Source organism: Seriola lalandi, unplaced genomic scaffold, assembly GCF_002814215.2.
Source record: "Seriola lalandi dorsalis isolate HSWRI2012SDOR001 ecotype SW California unplaced genomic scaffold, Sedor1 jcf7180002054690, whole genome shotgun sequence".
NCBI lineage: Eukaryota > Metazoa > Chordata > Actinopteri > Carangiformes > Carangidae > Seriola > Seriola lalandi.
The window spans coordinates 529,201-554,815 of NW_019525243.1; the positions used below are offsets into that span (position 1 = coordinate 529,201).

At 41.1% G+C, this 25,615-nt stretch overlaps 3 protein-coding genes across 11 annotated transcripts in view; 2 read left to right on the top strand and 1 right to left on the bottom strand.

Annotated features, from left to right (window-relative positions):
* sun1b (Sad1 and UNC84 domain containing 1b) overlaps positions 1–2,900 on the top strand; it is a 28,359-nt gene extending 25,459 nt beyond the window's left edge. For all 6 annotated transcript variants that reach the window (XM_087178517.1, XM_087178514.1, XM_087178516.1 and 3 more), the window contains 4 exons: positions 243–358; positions 584–751; positions 856–948; positions 1,051–2,900. In XM_087178517.1, coding sequence (XP_087034643.1) covers positions 243–358; positions 584–751; positions 856–948; positions 1,051–1,167 — 494 coding nt within the window. In that variant the 3' untranslated portion in view covers positions 1,168–2,900. The remainder of the gene's footprint in view (positions 1–242; positions 359–583; positions 752–855; positions 949–1,050) is intronic.
* Positions 2,901–4,313: 1,413 nt separating this feature from the next.
* Positions 4,314–19,265, top strand: iqck (IQ motif containing K). The gene is made up of 9 exons (XM_023423234.2): positions 4,314–4,377; positions 4,471–4,598; positions 4,674–4,824; positions 5,569–5,666; positions 6,485–6,537; positions 6,678–6,755; positions 7,052–7,136; positions 13,163–13,274; positions 17,790–19,265. The coding sequence occupies exons 1-9, from the start codon at positions 4,326–4,328 to the stop codon at positions 17,954–17,956; spliced, it is 924 nt and encodes a 307-aa protein (XP_023279002.1). The 5' UTR covers positions 4,314–4,325; the 3' UTR covers positions 17,957–19,265.
* Positions 19,266–20,530: 1,265 nt separating this feature from the next.
* Positions 20,531–25,615, bottom strand: part of gprc5ba (G protein-coupled receptor, class C, group 5, member Ba) — a 16,179-nt gene continuing 11,094 nt past the window's right edge. For all 4 annotated transcript variants that reach the window (XM_023423244.2, XM_087178508.1, XM_087178507.1 and 1 more), the window contains exon 4: positions 20,531–24,041. In XM_023423244.2, the coding sequence (XP_023279012.1) occupies positions 23,997–24,041 (45 nt within the window). In that variant the 3' untranslated portion in view covers positions 20,531–23,996. The remainder of the gene's footprint in view (positions 24,042–25,615) is intronic.

Sequence of the window (25,615 nt, forward strand, 5' to 3'; positions counted from 1 at the left end):
CAGCAGCTGCATGATTTGCCTTTCATTGATATTTTCTTTGTCTCTTTCTCACTCACCTTCCCACACAGACACACACACACACACACACACACACACACACACACACACACACACACAAAAACAAACAAAAACAAACACACAAATAGCGTTTTGATCTTGCCTTAAACTGATTAGTGACTCTGGAAATGAACATTTTACTTTTCAGCATAATAACAGTTTTCTGTTTTCCTCTGTGTTTGCAGGTGGCAGCATCCTTAGTACCCGGTGCTCTGAGACGTATGAGACAAAGACGGCCCTCATGAGTCTGTTTGGTTTGCCACTCTGGTACTTCTCCCAGTCTCCACGTGTTGTCATCCAGGTGAGCCTCACCACAAGATAATCCAAGAGATATCACAATGGGAAAGAAATTAGATCTTGAGTGGGGAGACATCTTATGTCACTGATGAACTGGATTACTTGTTTAAATATTATCATTTAATGGTAGGTGGGAAAAAAAACTAATTCATAAGAAAACTTAGTCACAAGTCTTGGCAACTATTAAATGACTCATTTTGGCATTTGTCCCCTCACTTCCCTTCTCCAGCCCGACGTGTACCCAGGTAACTGCTGGGCGTTTAAAGGCTCTCAGGGCTATCTGGTGATCCGACTGTCCCTGAGGATCTTGCCCACATCCTTCTGCGTGGAGCACATCCCCAAGGCCTTGTCCCCAACTGGAAATATCACCAGTGCCCCTCGCAACTTCACTGTTTTTGTAAGAAACATAGTGGCATGACACCTTACAGCCGGACACTTTCTAATTCAAAGCAAGCAGCAATGATTAATGTCTCTTTTCACTGGATGTTTCTTTATATTCAGGGTCTAGATGATGAGTACCAAGAAGAAGGGAAGCTGCTGGGACAGTACATATACCAGGAAGATGGGGAATCACTGCAAACTTTCCCTGTTACGGTAACTGTAGAGGCACCTCCTAACCTATTGGAGATAAAGTTTCATCAGTTCAGCTCGATTTCCACGACCATGCGTTGAATATTTTCCCCTCTTCTCTTTCAGGAAGAGAATGACAAGGCCTTTCAGATCATCGAGGTGCGGGTGCTGTCTAACTGGGGTCACCCAGAGTACACCTGCCTGTACCGCTTCAGAGTACATGGAGAACCTCGGCCCCAGTGACACAACCACTACCATGCCGCTCATATATGACATATCACCGTATCTGTACATAGCTCTTGCCAACTTCTTAAAAATGGAGGGGACTTGGTTCTACTTTGTGGACGTTTTTGTATGTGGATGTTTTTGTATGAAAGCCATGAAGAGACGGAAGTTTTGGATTGTTAAAGGAATGTGCCCAGACTGAATCACGAACATGTTTTGTAATCTTGAAAGAATCACGGGAAAGTCTGTATGCGGACTGTCGATGTCACAGAAGAAGAACAGAACCACGGAAGAAGCTAAAAGTACCAGTCCCCTTTTTGTAAAAGGCCTCTTGCACTGAATTAGCCCGTGAGGGCGCCAGGTTCCACTGAGCGGACAAATCCATCCCCCTCTTGGCACGTTCCACTTCTACAGGAAGGTGGATGCTTGAAATGGGGGATTAAAGACTCATCTCCACCATTTCCTCACACACTATCTCAGTCTGATTTGGTTTTTGTTATTAATCATCTGTATTTATCTTTATTTTCCTGGTAGAGACTACAGTACTATTTTCAGGATTGAAGCCACAGCACCTTTTTCTGTGACGCTGTCCAGGCATGTTACTCCCTTTGTTGCTGTCAGGTGTCTGCAGTGACCTTAACTGAGCTTTGTGACGGCCTGCTGGACTGGAGGACACTCACAGGAGGGTTATACTGGACATATACGGTTCACAACATTCAAGGCTTGGCATCATGCATCCACATAGCCATAACTAAGGTTTTTTTTTTTTTTTTTTTTTGGAACTGAACATGCTGCCTATGGACAAGCTCTGAATGTTTTCTCAATTGGAGGCTTGATGCAAGTCATCCTTCAACTACACCGCCACACTATATAACCACTGACCCACTGACCTGCACTCTGTGTTGAGAGTATTAGGAGGCTCTTCTCTATGTACATTAGACAAAATATGTGTATGGTTAGGGATGGACTCCAGGATTAACACTAGCATGTGACTCTTCCAGAACCATTACTGTTTAACTTTTACATGCATCATGGATTTACACGGAGCTTTGAGTCCTGTGCCTGGATCTCAAATTATAAATCAATGTTGAAAACTAAATATAACTTCTCCTGTAGACAAGAGTGTGATTTTTCTTTTCCGTTTCTATCAAGAGGAGACTCTCTGTGTCCTTCTAGCTCAGTTATAAACGTCCTCATGTGGGCTCCCTCTATTCTGAAACCCTGAAGGAATGTAATCTGTATATTTTATTGTTGATAGCTGGTCCTTTATAATATCTGCTTTTATCAGTGTTGCTTTATAAAAAAAAAAAATCATTCTGTCATTATCATCATTATTGTTGTATTACTACTTTTATTTCTACTGTTAATCATTTGCTTTTTTTGTTTTGTTTTGGGGGGGTTATAATGTCAGCGGATGCACTGCAACAACTTGTTAGAGAAATGTTTGGCACAGGTCTTCACAATTTGTTTAAACATTGGGGTGTTCGTAGTCACCTATTTTAGTTGCAAATGTGGGAAAGTCTAACATGTTATGTATAAAAAAAAATGTTCTTCACAATCTTATTTATTAACAAGTCGGTTAGTTCCTGCAAGATATGAGTTACTGCAATGTATATTTTGTGAAAAGCTGTTCAGTGCATTTTGGAACCATCTTGGGACTTTTTTTTAAGATAAATGGCTATTTTTGTTCAGTCATAAGATGACTTAACTGCTTTGGAATATATTCCAATAAAGACTTTAATTTTGAAGAACCTCCTCTAAATAATGTAATCATGGCTAGAGAATATTACCATGCCATTATCATCGTTTGCTTTAATGTATTTTTAGAAAAAAATCCATTTACCTTGCGATACTGGAGTTTGTTGTCATCGGTGGCTGATCCTTCATTTAGAGCCGTCAGTAACAGATCTGACTTAACCTTTTCCCCTGATAGAGAGCAAGAGTATCAGGAAAATATTTTGATCTAAAGTACAACAGCCAACAAAAATACAACATGACAAACACTTGTGTATTTAAAAAGAAATGCTAAAAAACATGAACTAATTCTTAATTTATCCCAGAAATCACAACATACTCGTTGAATTTAGATTAGGGCAGAAACCTTAAACTTAAAATTTAGAGATCCGTCATAGTAGCCAGAGAGCCTATAATTTGTTTATTAATTTGAAATGGTGAAAATCAAACACTAATTCTAAAAGCCCTTAGTTAAGAAATAAAGGACAATGTAAGGGGTAGACATAGTCATCTAAGAGTTTCTAGCGCAGTAAATGTTTATTTAGAATGTGTATTTTTTTGTTTAATTGAGTTAAGAAAAGGTAGAAATGCCAAAATTTAAAAATTCTTTGTCAAAAGTCCTGAATTCTTACCTAGTACATAAAAGTACATATCAAAAAATGTACTCATTATACTTTCAAAAGTAACTTAAAAACTATACATATAAACTAAAAATATTAAAATAAAAGTAGTGTAGTACAAAGTACAAAATTTTAGTTTCTTTTCAACACTGGTATTTAATATTAAGAAGCCTAATTAATTGGTTAAAGTTATTCAAAATTCATTATTTTTCTGTTATTTCTCAGGAGTTTATAGTGAGGCAAATGTAGAATTACACTGTGTCGATGTGTCTGCCTTTAACTCATTTATGTAACCATAATTCAGATCCTGCATCGATCTCAAAGGTTTACCATACAGTATCGCTGGTTACCCGCTGCTCTCTGCTGGCGAATACGGGAAATACAGAATTAACGGACTAGTGCTCGTTATATTTTTTTCCACATTGGAAACGGCTCAAAAGGGGAATATGTTCCAACATTAAAAAGCTCAGGAGAAAAAAAACACGACTTTATTAATGTGACCGCGGATATAAAGCAGTTAGAATGCGGTACCCATCACCCACCATTAACAGTATCAGTAGGCTATTAAGAAAAACTACCGCTCAGGTATGTTTTATTAAGCAACTAGTAACGCTATAATAATCCATTACACTAACAGTATAAGAAGAAGGTGTGACTGTATATCAATTGTTTGTTCATTTTCCCTTTATTATTTCCCTGTCCAACTCATAGTCTTCTCCAATTGTTTTAACTTTACACCGGAAATTAGTTGCCAAGGATGCATAACTACTTCCTTGGCAACCAACGAGTCCTTGACGACCTCTGGAGAAAACGAGCAGAACAATGGCGAAAATAATCAGTGACAAAAAATCACTTTGGCAACAAGTGTGTGAAGGTAAGATCATAATTGCTCTATCTGTTTAAACTTAAGCTTTTGTGAATTGAAAAATAATCAAGCTAATTTCTTTCGTTTAATGTGTTTTTGGAGAGTATGAAGCTGAGCAGCCTAGTCCTCCCAGTGCTGTGTGGACAGATAGCAGCTCAGTGAGCACCCAGTTCTCCCAGTACAGCGCCAGTACACACTCCCCAGTCTTCTATGGACTCACCACAGCCAAGGTTAGCTGCACAAATCTGCCACATCGGTCTGCTGCATGTTTTCAAAGTAATTACGACAGTCTCTTGTTTCATTAGGTGTCTGTGGATGATGATCCTCTGAGAGACTTTGACCCACTTCTTTCCCACCCTGCTCTTGCTGCCTACTCTGTGTTAGCAAAACCCCCTCCACCAAGCCAGAAGTGCCCATCAGCAGCTCAAAGTACATCGCCTCCACAAATCCATGAATGTAAGACCCATGAATCTGAGGAGGGCCTAGTGCAAAATTGGTGTTCAGCTCCACTATATTGAACTTTAATTAATTCCTCAGACCCCCTGAAAAGTACCGTAGGGGTGAAATGATTATTAGATCAACAGAAAATCAATTATTTGTTCACTGTTACCAGCTTCTCAAATGTGAATGTTTACAGTTTCGCAGTTCTATTGTAGTGAACTCAGCATTTTTGTTTTCTTTAACTGTTAGTCAGACAAAATGATTTAATGGAATATTAATTTTACAATTATATTAATAATTTTGTTTTATTGGTGTTATGGGAACATTTTATACACTGAACCAACAATCAAGAGAGTGTGTGAGAACAGTGAGATGTTTTGATGATGAAAATAATTGTTGGTTGCAGCCTTCTTCTACAGTACTTATGTAATAAGTATAAATACTATAATACTATAAATATATACTATAAATACTTATATAATACAACTTTCCCCAAGATTTTCTGTTCTTATTACTTGGCACACAGAGAGAATTAAAGCAATTTGATGAAGCACTTTACAACAAACAAACACAATAACTAAAACAGTAAAGATGTTAAAATTAGGTTAAGGCTTTTGGGCCCCCAAAGGGTCTGAGGCCCTTGGGCAGTTGCCCACATGGCCTTGCCTTGCAGAGTGCATTTGTACACAAATAATTGTGGCACCCTCATTCATATATTGTATGTCTGTCTGTGTGGGTGTGTTTCTGTGTTTGTGTTAGGTCCTGTCACTCGTCTTATGGAGAGGAAGTTGTTTCCAGTGTTGTTGCCTGGACTGGAGGCTTTGCTGAGAGATGCTCAGAAACATGGCTGTTTCCAGGTCTAAATTTCATCTGATCAACATCCAACTAATTATGAAACGACAGGCAACTGTTGAAATGAAAACAGATTGATTTAAAACCTGAAATCAAAGGAATTTCTGTGTTTGGTGGGATTGTAGGATAAAAATGGTCAAATATGCTTTATGATGTCTATGTATGTTTACTTAAGTACAGTGCTTAAGTACAAATTTGATGTACTATTCTACAACAGTGAAAAATTACCTGCCATTCAATTGAACAACTCCACTGAATTTAACAATTAAATGGCAGCAGATCTATTGGTCTACATTGGCACCCGGTACCCAAGTATTGTGATTAAGTACAGTTTTTAGGAATTTGTACTTAACTGAACTATTTCTATTTTCTCCTGCTTTATATTTTATTCTGTCCACCACAAATCATTGCTTTTCTTCACCGCATTCTTTTCACAGCTGCATTTATTAGTTACTTTGCAGATTAAGATATATATATGATCATTTTATGAAATATGTTGTAATATACTAGATTAAATTTGCTTCACCTCAACCAACTATAGACAGTAAAATGCTTATACATACACATCAGTAATAATAATCCAATAATATAATATTATAGTACAATAATATAACTCTTGCACTGACTGTTGAGTTTTAATTATACATTTGTCCTTGCTTTTACTTAAGTGAGATTTTGAATGCAGGACTTACTCACTTGTACTGGAGTATTTTTACATTGTTATTTACAGTTGTACTTTTACTAATGAAATTTGTACAAGTAGTGCTGAATACTTCTTCGTCTGCATGTTACATAGCATTGATTACTTTCCTTTGTGTTGCAGAGGAAAATGACAACATTTAACCCATGTGACTTCCTAACTGAGTGGCTATACAAGTAAGGCCTTCGACTCTCTCAACAACTCTCTTTTCACTCCACAGTACTCACCTCATCCCATAAACTCTCTCAAATGTCATATTGTAAGGGTTGCGTGTGAAAAATTGTGAGTGTTTTGATCCTCTCTCACTCTTCCTCAGCCACAACCCCCGCAGGCAAGGACAGGTGGCAGTGAACTTCCATAACATCCCCTTTGTCAAGGACTGGCTCAGCATGCAGTGAGTGTCTCATCAAACTGTCACCCGTCTCACACACATACTACAGTGGTTACCTGCAAAATCATTTGTTTGTCAAGAAATGAAACTATGCTTTATTTGAAATTTTGTCTTGTCACCAGGTTCCTCTCCAATCTCCAGTTTCTAAAGTGTTAAACAAAATTCATTTCATGGAAATTAATTATGCAAAGACCAGTTTTAAGCTATGACATGCACAGATACATGCTGTGATTTTGCATGTTGCCATGCTGCCTTTCTTGTCTCACATTTTCTCTTTTTCTCTCTCTCTCTATCTGAAGTCCCAGACGTCCCATCCCCCTGTTTCTATTGCTGAGTGAAGATCAGGCTGCTCTGCTCATCCAGGCTTTCTGGAGGGGATACAAGGTACACTGGGACATGACTGGAAGCAAAATCATGTTTACAGGCTTTCTGTCTAACACTTTATAAAAGTACTGGAACAAGGAATGCAGACAGAGTTAATAGAAACTTGATTGCAGGGGTGTGAAAGGAGTTGTTAAGTAAAGAAAATACCCTTGAAAGAAATCTGGGAAGAGAATGCAAATGTTATTTAAACCTTGATGCCAATAACATTACAATGTTTTTGAAACTACACTTCACATATTTACATATTACTTTAGCTATGCTTGCCTGGGCTAGTCTGTCCTGTCCACTCTAATTACCACCTCCCAAACTTTTAAAATTGATTTTAAGAAGTTACACTCTAAAAAAAAAAAGAGGTTTTTGAGGTCAAAAGTTTGAAGGAAACCTGCAATTACCCCACACGCCACAGTGAGTCTGTCTGCGTGCGTGCGTGTGTGTGTGTATGGGTCAGTTATGATACAATAGGCGTCCTCCTGTGTGTGCATTGGCCCACAGTGCAATCTTGTTGTATAATTCCATCTCACTGAAAAGCCCCTCTTCCACGGGGACTGCAGTTTCATTCAGCAGCTTGATTATGTCATCAGTGATGCCAGGCTTTAATTCCCTCCTGTGTGGGCGTTGTGGTCTGAAGTGTTCTGTACTGTGATATAAATAGACATACACAGACACTACCAGAGGCAAACAGCCACAGTTTCTCCACACACAGATAAATTCAGTCTTCTATCGTGTAAGGATGCAAGCAGGGGTCCTGTTGTTGTTTGTCTCACCAGAAGCTCTTATTTTTTGCTTATCCTTCGTGCTTGTGGGAGGATTCAGCTTCAGTCTTTCAACAAACCATTGAGAGGGAAAGATGCCAGCTGTGTTGTCACGTACAATTACATTCTGTTTGAATGAAAATATGTTTTTGCATGCAATTGAATTTGTGGGTGTGTGTATTAAAAGATGGACTGAATGTGTGTACACGTGTATCCAGATTTGGAGCATGTGTACACCAGCAGAGGGCAACACCTCCTTTCTTTTTTCTGTAACAAAACAAAATCTAATTGACCTGTGCTCACATGAGGTGGCAGCAGCGAGCCAGCTGCCCATCACTTCTCACTGTGTTTGCTCTGAACTGAGAGTGAGCTTCAGTAGGGCCACTGATGGCACTGCAGCCAGGCACACCAAGGGATTTAGAAGAAGAGAGACACAGCCAGGAAGAGATGGAAAGTAAATAAAGAGAGAATGGGAGGATATATCTGGAAGGATAAACCTCAGGCTGTGTATGGAACATTTTTGGATGGATGGATGGATGGATGACAAGAAGGGAGGAAAGGCAAGATGATGTTGTAGAGTGGCTTTGGATTAGGAATGGAGCAAGATGAAATGCAGCATTGGCAACATCTATAGCGGGTAGGAATAGGGAGAGAGATGGAGGATGAAGCTTCTGGGAGACACAGACAGGCTGTGAACGCAGCACAATCAGGGTCCTAAGTTGAGGCTTGGCTTCTTAAACACACTGAGGATCATGACTTATTTAAGGTACACAGGGAGGAGTTATTTTGGGTAGGCACTGAAGCAAGGTCCTGACAGGCGTTGTAGTGTCACGGCTGCTGTTACCTTGGCTCTAGAAAAACAGCAGTTTAACAGCACAGTGGGCAGCAGACCAGAGACAAGGACATCAGCACAAACAGTCAGCTGTGCAACACAGATGCGATTTAAAACTTCACTTGTGTATACATTGTTTGTTTCCTCGTGTGTCTATTGCCATGAGAATGTGTACATGCATGTTTGCAAACAGCATGTGACGATTCAGTATTGTCATTTATTTTCTCCCATTATAAATGCATTCTGATCAAACTCTCAATTCATTATACTGCAGTTCTTAGATCTCACATCTATGTGAACAATAACAAACTATATTTCCCCATAATCTGCCCCAGTGTGATGTTTTTAAGTACTTGAGAATATCTTCGAGGGTTTTATGTGAGAATAATAGGATTATTATGGGTTACTGCTGTAGAAAAACACCCTAGAAAAAACCCCATTTGACTCAATGATGAATATGAATTTTCTATGTGGTTTTTATTGAGATAATGCCTTGATAATTATGCTGATATAAAAATGTATCCAACATTGCACACCTTCCTTTATCAATATACTCTGTTCTCTTCACCCCCCTCCACACACCCTCGTTTTCCCCCTCACTCTTACACATTCTGCTGTTATATAACCTGCCTGACGCAGCGCTGACTGCAGAGTGTGTGTGTGTGTGTGTTAGAAAGACAGACAGACTGAGGGCCAGGAGGCAGGGAGAGAGGAGAATATTTTCATAGATTGGAGTTTTAGTGTTCCATTATTAATCTCTTTCATCAAAACATTTTGAGGAGTGGAGATGAGCAGCAGCAGAGATAATACACACAGACACACACACTGACTCACGTCTATGACCCAGACAATATGATTGTCTGTTGTTTCACTCACGTAGAACTATAAAGAGCTGCTAGGCCTAAACATATTACATAATCTTCTTTACACTGTGTGCCTTAGCCCAACTCTAATCCATTCATCCATGCCTGCTAGTGTAATGCACACATACAGTACGTACATGCACACAGACACACACCACTGATCACTAAGACTTCTCAGGCTCTCTCAGGTTTAGTCAGCTGAGTTACAGTAATGTGGTAGCAGTGTAATAAATAAGGATTACACTTAGGTTGTCAATATTAGGGGGTTGTGGTCAGATAGAGAAGCAGACGTCTTAATCATTTCCAACGTCTCCATTTGCAGATTAATTAACCGTGCACACACTGTGGTTAGCCACATCCTGGCTATAGTCTAACCTTACCTAGCATGAAAACTTAAAGGAAGAGTGTGACATTTTCAGAAATATGCTAATTCACTTTCTGGCAGAGAGTTAAATGAGAAGGTTGATACCACTCTCATCTTCATCCTGTAAATACAAAGCTATACCTAGCAATGGCTAAATGACAAACCTTTGCTCTAAAGGTTAAGTAGTTTTAATTTTTATGATCATTTCTGTGATCTGCTTGTACATTTTATTCTGACTAGTATTCAGTTTGTCTTAGATCTGGGTTAAATTTAGGGACTGATGTAGATTTTCTCACCTGAAATTGATCCTTTGTTTCTAAAGGTAACTACTGTATATAAAGCGCAATAAATGATAAGTAATAGTTTGTTTTTGTTTTGTTTTTAATTTCATTTGTTAAGTCATTTAGACTGAAATGTCGGTCCTGTTACAATCCCAACATGTCTGGGAAAAGTACTCTTGGACTCGCCAGCCTGTTTATTGTTAAGAAGTGGGGCACTGAGAGTACTGAGTGGTATTCCACTTGACATAAACTAATAAAGCTGGTTGAAAGAATCACAGACACACACACACGCGCACACACACACACGCGCACACACACACACACACACACACACACACACACTCTGAGCTGTATAGTCAGCTCAACAGTAGAAGTAGGTCCTTGATTCCAGCTGAATGATTCGAGCGCAGAGATAGACGAATGGTTTGGATTCAGGTCCAGTGTTAAGTCAGTGATGGGTCACGAGCAGTGACACTCATGCAGAAAATATGTCACAGGCACTCAGGACATCCAGTAGCCGGTGGCTCTGCTTCGTCCTCCCTCCTGCTGCAGAGAGAATGTAGGGGCAGAAATATGGATTGGTCATAGCATGAGGGGCGTACACAGGTAGCCCTGTTATATCCACCTCCATCTGAAATATAAAGACTATTTTCTATCTTATTTACCTTTAAGTGTTCTTACAAAGGACAGTATGGTCACAGTACAACCACTTACTGTGTCTGAGTCTACAGAGGCACAAATCAGATCACAGGATGCTTGGCCAGTTAAGCCTTGATGAAGCATCGGTCAACAAAAAGATGATGGATGGTTGGGTGGATGGATGTGGAGGGTAGCTGGAGTAGACTATGGTGGCTGTGTCTTTATGCAGCCTGTCAGTATGGTTGGTGATGCAACAGCAGCCAGTCCCTCCGAACAGAAGCCATTGTGCTGCTGCAGAGTGTGAGACTGGGAGAGGAGCTCAGTCTCACAGCCAGCTTTGCACAAAAAGGAAGGCGGCTTGAAAGGCTGTGCAGTGGGATGTGTGTGAGAGAGGGTGAGGAGGGCATACTGTGCACAGTTTGTGTTTCCGTGTGGTTGTTGAGTGTAGGGGGTTCTGCTTGCGGTGCTGATGGTGTGGGCTTTGAGAGATAGAGCAGGATGGAGCCCCTCTCTTAAATGTTTTGTGCTGCTGTGTGGTTTTTCAGCACGTGTGCGTTTGCTCGTGGTTGTGCTTTTGCATGTCAAATAATGCGTGTGAATATATGCACCCTTGCAATGTCTTGCTAATTTTTCCTAATCACTCTAATCCCAACCTTCATGCATAGACACAGCAGGAGAGGACTGACTCACGTGTACACTGAAACACGACTCTATCACATGTGCATTGACATATATGATTATAGCAACAAGCTATTGTGTTATCAAAGGGTAATTAGTGATTTGCATTAGGAAGAATGAAGAAAAATATAAATTAGTGTTATAAATTAGGTTCAAATGTATTCACTCTCACACACAGCGTAAATACACATAGAGTCTTAGACCCGCTTCATGCACACAGTCAAAACAATACCTCACCCCTGCTAATCAGTTGTGCTGATGCACACAGACAGGCTTCAAAATGCTCACACACACACTCAGCTCAGCTCTTTGTCTCCTGCTGTCACACACAAACTGTCAGTGTCCTGTAGAAAGCTTGTATATTCACAAAGCCAGCTTTTGAAGAACTGAGAAAAACCGTTTTTGTCTTTATGAGTGTGACATATTATAAAGCATTGTCAGAGGGGTCCAATGGGTACAGCTGTCAAATATTTCTGTCATTTAAGCAACGCTGACAGCAACAGAATTAAAACTGGAGGTTTGAGGTTTTTGCAGCACACCAACGAAAGTGACACAGAGTACAAAATGGCCACACAGACACGCACAAACGATGGTGAGTAAACACGACAGACTCTAGCTCCCCCACCAATGCTGACCCTCACCCCTCATTTCCATTTCTATGGTTTGCTCCCATCAGCAAAGGGGCTGTTGCAGCGCTGTGACACCCGGTGAATTAACTATTGGATCTCACCATTCCTCAGCCCACTACCAGGCATTTATAACAGACCCACTTTCATATCCACTGCTAATAGCAACACTATTGTCCCCGCACAAGCAGGCACTCATGGGAGAGTGTTGGAGAGGGAGGAGCAGGAGGAAAACAAGGAGGAGAGGTGGGAGAGAGTACTGAGGAGAGAGGGGGATGGAGTGGGATGAAGCATTGATGTGCTGGAGAACAAGAGAATGAGGTGTTTGTATAAGAGACAGTATATGAGGAGAGGCACACCTGGGTAGTGAAGGAGATGAGAGGAAAGGAGGGAAAAGAGGAAGAAAGGGAAAAGTAAGGAAAAGGAGGCCTAGTTAGTGGTAGGCGGGTAGATAATGAAGGGAAAGGAAAGTGAGCTCTTCAGGGATATTTTTTATTAATCTAAAACAGCAAGTTTGTCTAGCAATCTTTCAGGAAAGCCAGAAGCCCACACACAAACACACACAACAACTACAGGGAGTTCCTCTGATAACAAGAGCCAAATACAGACTGAACAGGGAAAAGAAAGAGACAACTTATTGACAATTATAATACGCAGATCTGAATTTCACCAATTTACCCACCTACGACACATTCTGCAAACCTCAGATCCTCAGGCGAAGAGGTCCAAAGCTGAGGGGCCCTGACAGCAATAGCCTGCTCACCTGTGGTGTTTGAACACAACAACGATGATGCGACATCTAATGGCATGTTGATGAAGTTGTTTCACCTCATTTAGACAATACTGGTGGTGTACAAGTACTGGTCAGTTTGAAACTTAATTAAGTTATTGATGATGTTCGCTTATCCGATTTCATCCATGTGCTGACTTTGCACGTGTACTGTGCGTGTGTGTGTGTGCACGTTCATGTGTGTTTGTGTGTGTGTTATAGATCAGAGCTCGCCCAGATGTGCAGGAACTACGTCAGTGGCAAAAAAAACTGAGAGAGAACCACAACATTGCCAAAACAGTCGAACAGTTCTGGGCCCAACAAGAGAGCCGAGGTGAGAGCGCGTGCGCGCACACACACACACACACACACATACACACACACACACACACACACACACACTCACACTCACATGGTAGCACTAAATACCAGGCCTCAGGCTTGCAACACAATAGCATTGATCTTGAATTTTCCCCTGGTGGCCAACGACAGCTGCTGATAAGCAGGCAGGATGCCAACACACTTTTTTGTCACAGACTAGAATGCATAATATCAACCTACACAGTACTACACACATTTCCACAAATACACACTTATATCAGCTCGTGCACAGTACAGTCTCAGACACACACACATGCATAGAAACTGATACAGTATTCATCTCAGCATGGCTTTGAAGTTAAAGCAGAGAGATGAGGATTCTGGGAGCACTGACAGAGAGAGAATGAGGCCAGTGACAGAGATAGAGAAAGAGCCAAGGAGAGAGACTATGAGGAAGAGAGAGAAGATTGCAAGTGAAGGAGACAAAGAAAATATCTGCAGGGCTCAGGGTGTGTTTGTGTGACAGAGATAGAGCAGAGGATCAGGGCTGGGGATACATGTGAAGAAAGAGACGAGCTTCAGAGCGAAGAGTATGGGAGAAGAAGACAGAAGAGTGAGTGTGTGTTGTGGGTGTACTCTGTGCTCACATGAAGGACAGAGTGGAAGGACAGCTGAGAATGCAGATCCATGTCCACTGTGACTGACCTGCATTAAAGCTCAAAGAGAGAGACAGAAATTTGTCCTTGAACACACACACACACACACACACACACACACACACACACAGTGGTACAATGTGCTAGTGATACCCAAGTACCCCATAGCAAATGAAAACACACACAGCTAAATTTTGATTTTAATATAGACCACAGAAAACACACTCAAATATGATTACAGATTGATTATAGCTCAGGGGATGGCAATGTCAGTCCATCTATCTTTAGTCTGTTGGCCTTCCGCTTTTGGTCCAGACTGAAACATCTCAACAACTCTTGAATTAAATTTTGTATGGAATGTTTTGGTCTTCAGAGGATGAATCTATTGGTTGTCTTTCTGTGAAATCTCAGCACCAGGATTTATTGTCATCTGTTGGGTGATGTACCCACTTTTCCTTTAGCACCATCATCAGGTCAACATTTTTATTTGTCCAATACTTTGATTTTGACAAAATACCCGCAAAACTAGCTAAAAAACCGACATTCACGTCAGCTTCAATTGTATGCATTTTGCAATGCTAGCATTAGCATTCAGCTCAACACACTACTGTACCTATGCCCAAGTAGCAACAATCTCACAGAGACACTAGCATGGTTGTAGACTCTGTCTTGATACCTAACATATGTAAATGTAATAAACTTATACCAGAAGAATTGTAAGGCCATGAGACCTCATTTATTAGACTTTATTTTAAAGGTAACATTTTCTAGTTTCTGAAAATGTGCTTGTTTTGCATGTGACTACAGCACAACCAAAACCACATCAGCTCATAAATGGTATTTATTAGTATTTTTCAGTCCTCGCCTCTAAAAGAGTCATATTACATATTTACCAACAGGATATACTTTATACAAGAACAATGAAAAAGCTCCACAATACTTCTACATCTTGTCAAAAACTGCTCTGTGAAGTTCCAATGCCTGTATGCCTATTAATTTAGTTTAGTAGGCCTTTATAGTTCATTTTTTCACTGGCACCGATAAACCTCTCTAAAAGGAAAACTGGGAGAAATGTGCTTTAACTCTTTAATATAAAATAATAGAAAACATACTGAAGCATTTTGATGCCATTTAAAACAGAGCTGATCCTTGTCTCAGGCTGCAGGCTGTCAGCTGCTCTCACACCTCCCACATCCTATTGGTCTTGCCTCTGAAGTGTCCACCCCCTTAGTTTGCTCTGATCGGTCAGTGGAGACGTCTATCTACAAGCTATTGGTTATGCGCTGTTATGCGCTGTAATAGATTAATAGATAATAATTAATATTGAATAGATTCAAGGGCTCTGCCCCTACCCCCCTGAAGTGAAATCTGATTGGAAATTTACAGGAAGGCCTCCATTTTGAAGCCAGAAAGCTAATAAACAATAGCAGACCCGCTAACACAGCCGCAGATGAACCCGGATGGAGAGAGAGGGAGAGACGAGAAGTGATACAAATCGCTCGGTCGTCTGCTTTGGACTTCTCGTGATGATATTCATAACCTAGAATACTTGATTTTTGTGATCTGTGGACCCTTAAGGACTAAAGGAATAAATACAATGGAGGAGTGGAGAGAGAATCAGAGTTCTACACGTGGAAATGGTAGGCAGTCACCACGCTCCCTGGTACAGAATGCTGGTAGATATTGATACATCATATTTATGTGCTTGTGGTTAGAGCAAAATGAACTGAATATTTGAATTCTATAGATTATAACGATCAAACGAGGTACAGCCTTTCTATGTTGACAAACGTTTAAGCATTTACTCCTTCAGAACACGTTCAGAACCTTCTAATGGGCCCCTGGACGGGCCAGCGGGCCGTATGACGTTATTCCCAACCAACAACTACAGTAGCTGCTCTTCCAGGGGTCCACATAAATGTATTTACAATAGACTACCTCTGTGAAAATGAAAACCTGAATGAAAACCTGTCATTTCAGATATCTTAGCTTAAAGCATGTTTTACTACTTTCTGTTAAAAAAAAAAAAAAAACTTATATCGTTTGCCCTGCCACATTGGGGCAATCAGATGACTGCTTTATTAAACAATAATAAGTAGTCCTGTAGGTGTAGTTATGATGACATTGGCTTTAATGCAAAGTGTATTTTAGCTGATATGATAGGACTGTAGTGTTACAACAAAACAACACTGCATTTTACTACCATGATACCAAGGCAATGTGGATGGACATGCTACAACCAGAGGATAGGCTGTATATTAATGTGCATACAGCCGATGACAAACACGCACACCCACACTCCAGCATGCACATCCAAGCTTGTCATGGTAGCAACTCTGTTTTTGGTGCTCGCAAACAAAGAATGACACCATCATACACGCGGGTTTGTTTCCACACTGACACATTCCACACAACAAAGGCGTTCACTGCAGCCGTGGCAGGCCGACGAACATTCTTCCACTGGGGTGCCACAGTCACACAGTGCTGCTGCTGCTATCTGATGCTACCGATACTGCACCACTACTGCTGACCTGACATTCTAGCATGGAGCCTGGGGATGTGTGTGTGTGTGTGTGTGTGTGTGTGTGTGTGTGTGTGTGTGTGTGTGTGTGTGTCTTTGTTTGTTTGTTTATTTGTTTGTAAGAGAGTGTGTGAGTGTACAAGACAGTCTACCCAGACTGTGTCCTGAATAGAAGCCATTTTCTGACCTCTTCAACAGAATCTGAAATGGATGAGGATGGGAGAGAACCAGAAATGTGTGAGACAGAGGCGTTGGAGGGAGGGGGAGGGATTGGTGCTGAAGTTGCAGTTTGTTTGCTGGTTTTGCCTCTTGTTGTTTTGGATGTAATGAAGCAAGCACTGCCCTCCAGCACTGACAGACAAATGACCCATGTTTGGAACTGAGACAGAGGTAGAGAGAGGGTGACTTTAGGGGCGGCCCCTTTTTGCTGTATACAGGCTCTTTAAGTTGATCCAGCAACAGCTGCACTTGTCTCATTTGACCCAAAGAGATAGCATGTGATACCTCTTCTGCCATTTCACGTTTCACAGTCTGAAATCGGAATTAGTTCGAGATGAAGAGAAGAACAATAAGGCTAAGAGCAAAGTAAGAAAGCAGACGCACGATGATACTTCGAGGTCAAAAGGTCATGGCTCATTGGACAGGTGCAGATCTCAGCAGCTCATGAATCACCGTGCGACTGTCCTTGACTGTAGCCTGACATTTTGGATGTTTACCATCAGTGCAAACTCTGTCCAAACACAGTAGTTAGCTAGAACAGAACAGTTTTCCTCATGGTGGTAATGAAAATAATGAGTCAGAGTACTTTCATCATAAAGTCATGTTACTGCCAATAGTATGTCAAGACATAAAACACTTACATAAATGTGTCAGTTACATTTAATTATTAACTCGTCTGGCACAATTTGCATTTGAAATATCTACAACTCCATGTTTATGAAGAGCACATTATTGATATTTGAAATAATAAATATAGCAAATCAAATTTCACTACTGTTATTTATAATCTGTTGGTGGTTCTTGTCGTGGTATAGATGACCAAATATAGCAGTTTATTCATCATAGCTTCATGTCCATAAAGTCAAAGTCATTGCCTTTTACTGGCCCAGCCCAGGCCTCATTAAAATATTGTTTCCTATCAATCATAATTGGAATTAACTAAAATGATTTGTTGCTATATCTCATTACAACATCCATACCAGAAACAGAAGGTTGTGCAAAACAAAGTCGAGGACAGAAAAATTCTCATGGGTATGTTATGATAGAACATTTAAGAATATTCTTAAATGTTCATATATTATTCATATATTATTATATTCATATTAAGGATGCAGTTCTTGTTTTTCTCCAGTGGGCTCAGCTATGACAGATATTCCAGAAAGCCCCCAGCCTGGTAACTCTGATGTGTCCATCCAAGTGGTTTCCCCCACCCCCCAGAGCACCGTGGTCCACACCCCTACCACCCAGACGACCCCTGAGGCTGGTGAGTGGCTGACCTCCAGCCTGTGCGGCATGTAGGAAATGGCCTGCGCACCACTACTGAATAATATCCTGGCTGAAGCCAAGCCTGGTGACAAATCCCTGACTGCAGCGTCGCCGTCATTACCAGGACCTCACAAACCGAGCTAGACTGGTGGTACTGTTAACTGAAATCAGTAGCTCTGTGTACAAGGTTTTTCTGGTTTTAAGGGCTATTAAACTCTGTTAGGTTGATGTCAAACTGACCAATTTGATCAGTCAAACAAGCTATTAAAAACGCCTGTAATCAGCTGGGTATGATCAGGCAGGGATTTATTGTCTGAGATCTGCGTGTAATTAGTTGATTGCTTTCACTGCCTTTATGATGGATCACTTCCTTTCACGAGTCTCACCCAACCAATAAACACCATATAGTACGGTTCATATATTTTACTGTCAGGAGTGAAACCTCTTGTAACAGACTTAATGTTTTCCTCTGCACCTCAGCTCACTGAGAGATGAGTCATATTTCCTCGACTTGTCATTTCCTTTTTCTTTAGCAGTACATATCTCTCCACAAAAGAGGTCATAGCTTTTCCATTCAAGTCAGGAACTGAGGCCAAAGTGAAAGGTGACTGACGGTACGGGGCAGCACTTTCTCTCCTGTTTATCAGAAAATGAAATTACTCTGTCAGGGAAACAGAGAAGGAAAAAAGTGTTCACACGTTGGTGACAACTACACAAAATAACAATAACAAAAAGAAATGATGTGATAATAAAAGTGATAATAACCCTGTTATATAGCTCATCTTCAGTAATGCAATTTGAACATTATGTCCTATTTTATTAGTGCATACTGTATATATCTTGGAAAACCTGCTAAATGTCACAGATGAAAAAGAAAAACACATAGTTAGCAATTTTGTTTACCTGTAACCATTAAATGAACATTTCCACCATATGGACTTTTGGTAAGATATGAAAGTTGTGTGATAATTTGTGGCATAAATCACCCTTGCTCAGTCTGGCACCTTCAGCTGGATGCAGAGATGAAACATTTTAAATGTCACGGATCAGCCGTTGAAGGTTTCATGAAATTCGATTTGCAAAAATATCCTGGATAAAAAGACTGCACGTTGCTCAACTGACTCTGCAGTTCTTCGCTCTCCTTCATGCGAACTTAAAAGGCTGTGCAGGTTGTAATTGTCTTTTCCTGACTGTGTGTCAATTAAACTGAGGGAATAAAGTGCACTCCTGGCATATTTCCATCAATCCTTGAACCCAGCGTACCTGAGAGGATACTTCTGGTTTCCTCTCCAGTGACTGCACAACAGTGAGGCGGCGGCCTTGTGATGGATGGCTTTCCCGACCATCCCAGTCACTGATGCAAACCGCCTCACAGTGAGGCATGAGGAGGGTCATGTATCACCCTTTGCAGGTATGTGGATGCCTGGGAGACAGCTGCCACTGGGTGAGGTGATAAAATAGACCATTTCATTCTGGGGACATCTGATAGTGCTGCCAGCTCCACAGAGTCTGGCAGCAATGGGCCAGACTGAAACTGGATCACACAGCAGCAGGAAAGAGTGGGCACCAGGCTGTCAGGGCAAAGCCAGATAACAACTGGTTCTGTGCTGCTATTCGGCACCCGGCTGAAGGTGAAAGTGTAGAATACAACTGTGTTTACACATAGAGATCCTGAGTGAAACTGAAGCATTTCAGGTCTGTGGGGGCTTTGAGTACACTGATTATAAATTATACTAAACATTGTGCTGAATGTTCAAACCCCTAAAACACATAGGATCTTATTGGTCTATATTAAAGGCAGTTCACAACAAGTCTTAAGTATATGAGCTGCTGACTTGATCTGAACATGGCCCAGTAGAATTGCTACTTGAATCGCTGTATGATATATTGTACTGTTGCTCTCTTACTCTTAATAAACTCCCAAACTGCATCCTTTGAGGAAACATTTAGGGAAATACGCTTACTTACTTTGTTACTGAGAGTTAGATGAGAAGATACTCAAATATCGGTACGCTAAAAGAGAGGTTACTGTGAGCAGCTGGTTAGCTTAGCTTAGCATAAATACCAGAAAGCCCTGCTCTGTCTGAAGTTAACAAAATCGGCCTACCAGCACCTCTAAAGCTAGAGCACCAGTAAAACTCCAGTCTATTTTTTCACTTGCCAAGAAGTAGTCCAGCACATAACACCCCGGTTTTGTGCTAAGCTAAGCTAACCAACAATTCATACTTTATATTTACCAGACAGGAAAGTGATATCAATCTTCTCATCTAACTCTCATTAAGAAAGTGAATAGCACATTTCCGGAAAGTGAACTACAAATAGATTAAATATAGATTAGAGTACACAATGAAGTTTGTTTCAAAATATAAAAAGGATTTTTGCATTGATATTTTTTTTTAATTCATGGTGATTTTGACTAAAACCCAAAGTTTATTCTTCAGATGTCATATTATCACAACATTTATTTAGAAAAACAAATATAAAGGATTCTTATAAAAAATCTTTATAGTATGCGTTCTGGCAAAGTCAGTATTCTACTCTTATTTTGATGCTCATCAGTATAATCCTATTTCACTACTTGGGAAAAAAAGACCCCAGCACATCCGATTAAAATTAACTACAAACATGACACTTTTATTGAACTTTTTTTCCTGAATCGGTTACAGAAACAAGAGAGTTAACTGTTTTTTTTCTTTTTCTAATCAGGGGAATCAAGTTCTATACATAGGCATGCTGCGTCACTGCACAGTCTCAGCTGTGAAAACCAATATCACCCCTGTCAGCTGCCCCGCTGGAACAGTCTGAGGGCAAGACAAATCAGGCGAGGACAGGCAAGGACATGTCAAACCAAGGGAGGATGGGTGTTCAAACGGGCTACCCAGGGATGACAAACTTAACATATAGAAGTTTTGTGCAAATTTCACCACAGTTTATTTGATTTTAAACACAGAGACGATATCAGTCGGAAGATTCTGTTTTTTTCCCCTCGAGTCTTCAAACTAATAGAGGAAGTTATTATTAGGTCCAGTGATGTTGGCATTTTGTTCCTGTATTGGACCATTTTCACCTGACGTTAATCTCTTTGCCTCTCAAGAACCAGCTCTCTTTTGTGTTTAAGAAAGCACAGACATTAAGTGTGTCATCTGATATACACTGAAATTATGATTGCTGTCACATGACCTTTACATAAATAGAATTAGTATTCAAAAGTACGTCTGAGAAAGGTCTTACATGTAGAAATGGTGATAAGCATGCACAGATAGGTAGTCGACAAGTGCAAAATCTACGTAGTCACATGTTATTCTTTTTTTTTTTTGTACTCCACGTTGAGTGAAAACATCACAAGAATTGAAACCTCCCCCCCTCCAGGGCTTTGTTTCATTACTGCTGACCATCCAAAACCCTCAGGTCAGTTCTTCTTAATGGGCCACAACTCACGGTTCCAGGGCCCAAAGCCTGTTTCTGACCTGGGTCGGCCCAAACAAAGATCTCTCGCTGGCTTGCTGGTACCAGTCTATTTTAGAGTAGCCAGTGGGTAAGACATAAACATACAGCAGCAGTGAAGGGTTGATCCTTAATCTTTTCTTAGTCAGGGGTTTCTGTAAGACCAGGGGTCACCAAAGTGACTATTGGTGGGCTGCTGTAAATTAATTTATTCTGCCCTCCCTGCTCTGTTGTTATAACTGTATGGCAGAATAAGTCACTGTTTACGGCATGAAGTGCCAAAAATTATCCAAAGCCAGTGTCATTTTTCTGAAAAAATAAAAATAAGTCTGTTTGTATCCCCGTGACTGTTACAGCAAAGAGTGGACCACTGTTATGACTGAGAATACTGCGCAGGAGGTACAAACAATATAAATCCCTCTAAATGACAAATCATATAATTTCCTTGAACATTAATCAAACAAAAAAATAAAAGCATATCTAGTGTTGGCAAAACATTTCCAAAATTCTAGTTAAAAAAAAAAAAGACACCAGCAAGAGAAAAATGAAAGCATGATGTAACAACAAGCAAATGTATGAACACAAAGCAAACCAGTTAAAAAAATATCCCCAGATAAAAACGTTTTGCAGTAGTCAGTTCTCCAGTGAGTCATATGACACTGGTGTCTAAACTCAGCCTACAGTTTAAAAAAAAAAAAGTAAACAAGCAAGCAAAGCTTTACAGCACTACTATGTACACAGCTTCTCGGGTGAAAGAGAGAGCTGGTGTCACGATGAAGGGAAAGGGTGTGAAACGGAGACTCCAGTGAAACAAGAGTCCCTCTTGGCACAGGGACTTGAGCTATAGCCGACCACGGAGAGACAGGAGGAGGAGGAGGAGGGAGAGACGCTTCACCAGATAAAGACGACAACCACACAGAGCAGAGCATCATGGCCGCTCCCCCCCCCACCAACACACACACACACACACACACACACACACACACACACACACACACACATCAAACACAAAAACATACACAGACAGACCAGGGAGCCATTTTCTCACACATATCGGAGCCCGACTGAGGGAAGTCACAGAGATTTCACTGTCGCATGGACTCCCGCCGGACCGTCTCTCACTCTCTCTTTCCTCCTCGCTCTTCCCACCCCCACCACCCACTTTCTCTCTTCTCTTCCTCTTACATTTCATCTCCTTCTTTCTACCTTGCACTGTAAATCTGATCTTTCTAAGGCTCTAGGACATCTCCACACAGCAGCCACAGCTCTATATATAGTCTGTCACTCACAGATTGACTACTGTGTCTACATCAGTGTTGCTCCTGCAGTTCTGTGCCTCGCTGGGAAGTTGTGTGTGGGAATATTTAGCACCAGAAAGCAACCTTGACTTTGAATTTTCCCCGACAACTCTCGACACGCATAAAATCACAACACTCATGTACGCACACATAAACACAGACAGAGGAACTAAGAACGGGAGACCATTTCATTTCCTCGCTCTGTTTCCTGCTGATATAAAGTGACAGTTTCTCCTGGCTGGTTCAAACCGCCAGTGGCCACCGGAGATGTGGGGAGAGCAGCACAGCAGTCTGACCTAGATTCATGAACCAGCACCTCCCCGTTGATGACTGACGCCCTCCTTGTCCAATCAGAATCCACTCTACTCCATCGCATATCTAACAGCAGTTCATTAGCAGCTTGTAATCCCTCTGCTCAGGTGCTCCAAGCTGCTTTTGTTGTGTCTGTGTCACTGGGAACTTCTTTTCCCACCGCAGTTCAGGGTTTCACAGTTTGTTTTCGCAAAGTGTCCATGCAGGTGGGAGGATGAGGCAAGGTGAGAGGAGTTATGTGTTATATTCACAGCGAAGTGCAAACCAGAGACAGAGATAGCGAAGGAGGAAAGGCTGGGGAGGAGGGAGGGGGTAACAGTCTGGAGAGAGAAGGTTTGTTGGAGTGGTAGAGTTGAGATGGAGGAACACACACACACTCTTTCCTCTCACATACTGTACATACACACCCACAGAGGCTGGATTCTTTTTAAGCGGGCGGTGCTCAAGCTGTACAGTTGCCCGTGTGCTTTGTCTTCACCTTGGCTGTGGATGGATGGAGGACAGAGCCAAATGTGTCCACATGAGCGCCAGCATTGTGAGGAGCAGCAGAAAAGACATCCTGACTGACAGGAGAGATAGCGCAGGAAAAAGCAAAAGATTTCACAGTTTTCGAGGATGATTACAGTGCTGCAGTCTCAGGGGAGCAAATCAAATAAAAAGAAGAATACTGCATGGCGATATCTTTAGATCTGAGTCAGCGTGTGTTTTGATTTGCTACTTGCTGGTCACACTTTGAGTTTTTGAACCCTTCTACAGAGATTTGAGTGCACGCACACTTTAGCTCTGTCCTCCATGCCCTACTTTCTCTCAGTCTCACACACACTCATACAGCATAATAGTTAATTGGCACACAGTCAGTGTTAAAGTCTGTACACGGAGTGGAAGGGCCCTGTTGGTGTTCATGTTGTAAGTCCAATCCAACCAGGTGGTCCCCTCGTCCCAGACCCCTCCCTCCTTGCCCTCTCCATCCTCTTCTTCTCTTCATTTTCTACCACACGTCCTCTTTCCAATCCTCTCTCTCACCACAGCTGCCTCCCCGTGTAGGTTGGAGGGGCAGAGGGCACCTGTAGAAGGAAAAAATAAGTTTGTTAACGATATGGACAGCATCGTATATTCAGACATGCATCTTTACACACATGCGAAACCGTAGCTGCGAGGTGCCCATGTACACTTTTTACTCTTGTTTGTCTACAAATCTCTTGGCAAAGACAAAATACGTCTCTGACTGCAAGGGCACAATTTGCACAATGTACTTTTCAAAATCCTATTTTTTGCCCCCGTCACTATTAAGGTCACAATTTTATTTACTTGCTAAAGTCTCTCTGCACAGGATCTTCAGACTTCTCAAACTGCCAAAATCCAGAGGAGGAAAGGAGAGAAAAATGTGATGTTTATTAAGGTTGCTCTCAAGTGTCACTGCGCGAGTGATTAGCTGACATTTTTTTGTCCCGGGTTTCTCCTCTCAGGCTACAAAGAGGCCACTGCTCGACCCCCTGATTGGTGGAAGTTGTACCTGGAGCCAGAGAGAAAGGTTGTTGCTGCAGGTTGGAAAAAGACTGCAAACTCGTCTGCAGTTGGTGTTACTGGTGTTACACGTTGTTCGGGCACACACCAATTACATAACTTGCCCACCGACCCCGCCATCTTTGTTTCATAGATATAACCATGGCATCTCTACTGTTCAATAATCAAAGCTAAGGCAGTAAAGGACAGCGCTCTTTATAGTACACTAGTATAGCTCCTTATGATACAGTATTTGTCAATCACAAAATCTCTGTTAATGGAAACCTTTAAGTGGCGTTAGTGTGTTGACTTCTTTCTTGAAATTAGACCACCGTTAATTTGGAAAACCTGATAACGATTCCGTTGTAATATATTGTATCATTTGCTCGATTGATTTGACTCAAAATGGCATTCACACATTCACAGTTTGTTTGTTTTTGAAGAATCTCTGACTTTATGAAACCAAACCTTCACCCCATTCTACCCTCGTTTATTTGAACATAAACAGTCTCTCATCATCTGGCGGTGGTCTGTCCCAGATTTTACACTTTGGAGAAGCAGTATGTAATTATTGGGCTCCGCGAAACTGGATCTAATACCTGCCCAGACTCTTACCATTTTTGAACCCAAGTTAAAATGTTTTATGCTCTCCATTCCATGTTAAAGCAGTAGTTAATAGTTGGGAGCTAAGCTTAGCCTTAGCTTAGTATTTACCGTACAGACATGAGAGCTGTACCGGTCTTCTCATCTAAAGCGAAGGTTTGATTAAATGTCTAACCATTCTGTTAACTCAATGTTACAAACACACTGCAATCCTGCACTGTCTACCAGTTAATTCTCTGCTCTTTCATCTTTTTCATTAGTTTTATAAAACTCAATGTCTCATTTAATATCTTATACAAAGCACTTTGTTTTAAATATGCAGTATAAATAAGCTCACCTTTCCTTTCAAATGGAGGCACAAAAACATTGTTCGTGCACACTGATGATATTTTATGCAGAGCAGCTTAAGGAGAACTCTGCATTCCCTTTGTCGGCTACATCAGCTACAATCTCTAGGAATAGTGACTACAAATGATCTTTCAGTCAGCAGAGTGTTGATTCAGCATTTTACCCGCCAGAGATGTGTGGGTGG